Source organism: Carassius gibelio, chromosome A2 (assembly GCF_023724105.1).
Source record: "Carassius gibelio isolate Cgi1373 ecotype wild population from Czech Republic chromosome A2, carGib1.2-hapl.c, whole genome shotgun sequence".
Lineage (NCBI taxonomy): Eukaryota > Metazoa > Chordata > Actinopteri > Cypriniformes > Cyprinidae > Carassius > Carassius gibelio.
Window position 1 is genome coordinate 7,402,892 of NC_068372.1, and position 4,527 is coordinate 7,407,418.

Sequence of the window (4,527 nt, forward strand, 5' to 3'; positions counted from 1 at the left end):
TTCACACATTAGCAGCAGACAGATTTTGACTATACATTTGCCCATCTTGCTTTAATTTTGCACAAGTGAGTATTTGTGATGTTTTAAAATGAATCCATGGGATCCATATTTCATAGCTGTCTATAAGCTTTGCCCCCAACTTGGATAAATAATGGCTTGCAAGAAAATCCAACACTTTTAATGGAACAGAGTAGAATACATTATTCACTCGACATATTGCTGTCTGAGTTATGAGAATCTAGAATTAATTGCAGCTATCAGTCCCATAATCATACTCTCTGCAGTATCCTGTAAGATATAGAAATTCTCCACTAGAGCTTCCCTTCTAATCCTTCATTAAATAATTAATTAACAAATGGAATAATTCACATAGATGTACACACACAAGCACACACACACACACAGATGCTTGTGTTTCTGCTGGATCAATTAAAAATGCCACCAGGGAACAAACCAAAATTCTATCCGATTTATTAACATTTAATATAAGGGGCTTGAAATTATTGTTGTTGTTTTATTTTTTGTGGGGACATTTACGACAACCAGCTTTTTCCATCAAGGCACGTTTTGTTCGAAGAATAATTCATAACAGAAATGTGTGAAAGATGTTAAAGTTGTGCTGAGCCAGATTGCAACCTCAGATTTGAATCATAAACTATTCAAAAATACTCTATTCTATTAAAAAGACAAGTATAAGACAGGTGCAGGAAATCTTTTATATTTGATTCCTATATGAGGACTTCAAACAGTGGATTTGACTTTTTTTATTTTTTATAATCAGACAGAATATGTTTGATGTATAAATAATATATTCATTTGGGTGTCTAGGTCATACATGCAAACCACTGACAGTATATTTCAATTATTAATGCGACTTCAGTGCAGCAGCTAGAGGCACATATAGTGTGATGATGAACACATAAAATATTTAGAATATGTGATAATAGTGCAATTAACATACACGCTTATTAAAAAAATCAAGTATCACAATGTTATGTTTTGATTACAAGGTTACACGTTACACTGCAGATTACAAAAGAAAGAGATAAATGACAGAATCCAGATGAGTAGTTCAGTGTGATAGCAGGGAGAAGTCATTTGAGCTGTCATATCCCTACAGGACACATATATCCTGTGGTTATGGTTTATTCTGTGTTTTATAGCCTACATATGGGGGCTAATTTATGTATGCATTATTAATGCAGGTGATTGGGTCATACACATTTCAATGCACAAGTGTGTCAATAAACAACTTGCTTGCCATGGATTAAAGGTCTAGTGTTGCTGGTTCAAAATGTGCCCCAGCCAGGGGATCTTCAAGCCTTTCATCAGTACTGGGGCAAAGGCCCTCCATTAAAAGTGTATACCATATTTTGATACTATATGGATATAAATCTGCCATTCACAAGCTGCATGCACAATAAAGAACTATGAGGATCTAGGTAAATATCCACCTCATAAAGTGCTCTTTTTGCTTTCTGTCGGACCCACTTTATATTAAGTGGCCTTAACTACTATGTACTTACATTGTATTTAATAATTTAGTACAATGTACTTATTGTGTACATACATGTTTTTACATTGTACTTATATTTAAACAAAACTACATGTAATTACATCTGTATTTAATTTCTGTAATTAGATTTATAATTACACTGTTGACCCATACTTTACACCTTAACCCACCCTTAAACTTACCCATACCTCCAACCCTCTCCCTAACCTTACCCTATCCCACCTCAATAGCAGCAAAAGTGTTTTACAATACAATATGAGCACAATAAGTACATTGTACTTATTTTTTATGTAAGTACATAGTAGTTAAGGCCACCTAATATAAAGTGGGACTTTTACCGTTTTTATCGTTCACTCTTCCGTGACTGCAGCACACCTGCAAAGCGTTAGCACTCGTTAGCTTGTCATTAGCGTTTTCTTTTCTCCTATCCTCTCCTCTCTCACGCTGCAGTTTTCCACAAGTTCATCAAACAACCTCAGTAAGAATATTTCATCAAGCACGGTGAGTAATGGCTTCTCCTACAATTGTTATTTGCACCTCTTGCCACATGTACAGTTTATCTATCTCTGTCGCTGATGAGGGATTCACATGTGATAAATGCAGGGAAATAGTTAGGCTGACAGAGAAGATTTCAGAATTAGAGACACGCATCCAAACTTTAATTGAGGACAGTAAGAATGTTAGGGCTCTAGATATGGCTTTGGATGCGTCTAGCTCAGGGATTCCTGTACATTGTCTGGTTCCAGCAGAGCCCCTGCAGCAGGGCAACTGGGTGACGGTGAGGCAGCGTAGTCGTGGGTCAAAACACCGCTCTTCTGTTCCGATCAAAACATTAAACAGGTTCTCCCCACTCAGTGATGCACCCACTGAGAAACCTGATGAAAGTGCTCTAGTTATTGGTGATTCTATTGTACGGAACGTGAATATAGAGACACCAGCCACCATAGTCAAATGTTTACCGGGAGCCAGAGCGCCTGACATCTTGGCAAATTTAAAAGTGCTGGCTAATGCTAAACGTAAATACAGTAAGATTGTTATTCATGCCGGCGCTAATGATGTTCGACTTCGCCAGTCGGAGATCACTAAAAATAACTTTAAAGAGGTGTGTGAACTTGCAAGCACGATGTCAGACACTGTAATATGCTCTGGTCCCCTCCCTGCTTACCGTGGTGACGAGATGCATAGCAGATTGTCATCACTCAATGGCTGGATGTCTAAGTGGTGCCCACAGAATAACATAGGTTATATAGACAATTGGACGAGCTTTTGGGGCAGACCTGACCTGTTTAAAAGAGATGGTCTTCATCCCTCCTGGGGTGGCGCCACTCTTCTGTCTAGAAATATGGCAAATAGTCTTAGTGTTTATACTTGACTAACACAATTGACCACAACATTCTTTTGCATAGACTTGAACACTTTGTTGGCATCAGTGGAAGTGCATTAGCATGGTTTAAATCGTACTTATATGACCGCCATCAGTTCGTAGCAGTGAATGAAGATGTATCATATCGATCACAAGTGCAGTATGGAGTACCTCAAGGCTCAGTTCTAGGGCCGCTACTCTTCACGCTTTATATGTTACCCTTGGGAGATATCATCAGGAAACATGGTGTTAGCTTTCACTGTTATGCTGATGATACGCAGCTCTATATTTCCTCGCAGCCCGGTGAAACACACCAATTTGAAAAACTAATGGAATGCATAGTCGATATAAAAAATTGGATGACGAGTAATTTCTTACTGCTAAATTCAGAAAAAACAGAGGTGTTAATCATAGGGCCTAAAAACTCTACTTGTAATAACCTAGAACACTGTCTAAGACTTGATGGTTGCTCTGTCAATTCTTCGTCATCAGTTAGGAACCTAGGTGTGCTACTTGATCGCAATCTTTCCTTAGAAAGCCACGTTTCTAGCATTTATAAAACTGCATTTTTCCATCTCAAAAATATATCTAAATTACGGCCTATGCTCTCAATGTCAAATGCAGAAATGTTAATCCATGCATTTATGACTTCAAGGTTAGACTATTGTAATGCTTTATTGGGTGGTTGTTCTGCACGCTTGGTAAACAAACTACAGCTAGTCCAAAATGCAGCAGCAAGAGTTCTTACTAGAACCAGGAAGTATGACCATATTAGCCCGGTCCTGTCAACACTGCACTGGCTCCCTATCAAACATCGTATAGATTTTAAAATATTGCTTATTACTTATAAAGCCCTGAATGGTTTAGCACCTCAGTATTTGAATGAGCTCCTTTTACATTATACTCCTCTACGTCCGCTACGTTCTCAAAACTCAGGCAATTTGATAATACCTAGAATATCAAAATCAACTGCGGGCGGCAGATCCTTTTCCTATTTGGCGCCTAAACTCTGGAATAACCTACCTAACATTGTTCGGGAGGCAGACACACTCTTGCAGTTTAAATCTAGATTAAAGACCCATCTCTTTAACCTGGCATACACATAACATACTAATATGCTTTTAATATCCAAATCCGTTAAAGGATTTTTAGGCTGCATTAATTAGGTAAACTGGAACCGGAACACTTCACATAACACCGTACTTTCTACATCATTAGAAGAATGGCATCTACGTTAATATTTGTCTGTTTCTCTCTTGTTCCGAGGTCACCGTGGCCACCAGATCCGGTCTGTGTCCAGATCAGAGGGTCGCTGCGGTCACCCGGATCCAGTGCGTATCCGGACCAGGTGGTGGATCAGCACCTGGAAGGGACCTCTGCTGCCCTGGGGGACAGCGGAGACCGGGACAACTGGAGCCCCGGATGCGGATCCCCTGTGAAGACCTTGTCTCAGAGGAGCACCAGGACGGGACCACAAGAAACAGATGATTCTTCTGCGCGGTTTGACTTTGCTGCAGCCTGGAGTTGAACTGCTGGTTTCGTCTGGTCGGGGGGGAACTGGCCCCCCAACTGAGCCTGGTTTCTCCCAAGGTTTTTTTCTCCATTCTGTCACCGATGGAGTTTCGGTTCCTTGCCGCTGTCGCCTCTG

At 39.9% G+C, this 4,527-nt stretch overlaps 1 protein-coding gene across 1 annotated transcript; it reads left to right on the plus strand.

Annotated features, from left to right (window-relative positions):
• The first annotated feature begins 1,966 nt into the window (after positions 1 to 1,966).
• Positions 1,967 to 2,888, plus strand: LOC128025632 (uncharacterized). Its single transcript, XM_052612128.1, has one exon. It carries the CDS (start codon positions 2,025 to 2,027, stop codon positions 2,886 to 2,888), a length of 864 nt encoding a protein of 287 aa, XP_052468088.1. The 5' UTR covers positions 1,967 to 2,024.
• Positions 2,889 to 4,527: the final 1,639 nt, after the last annotated feature.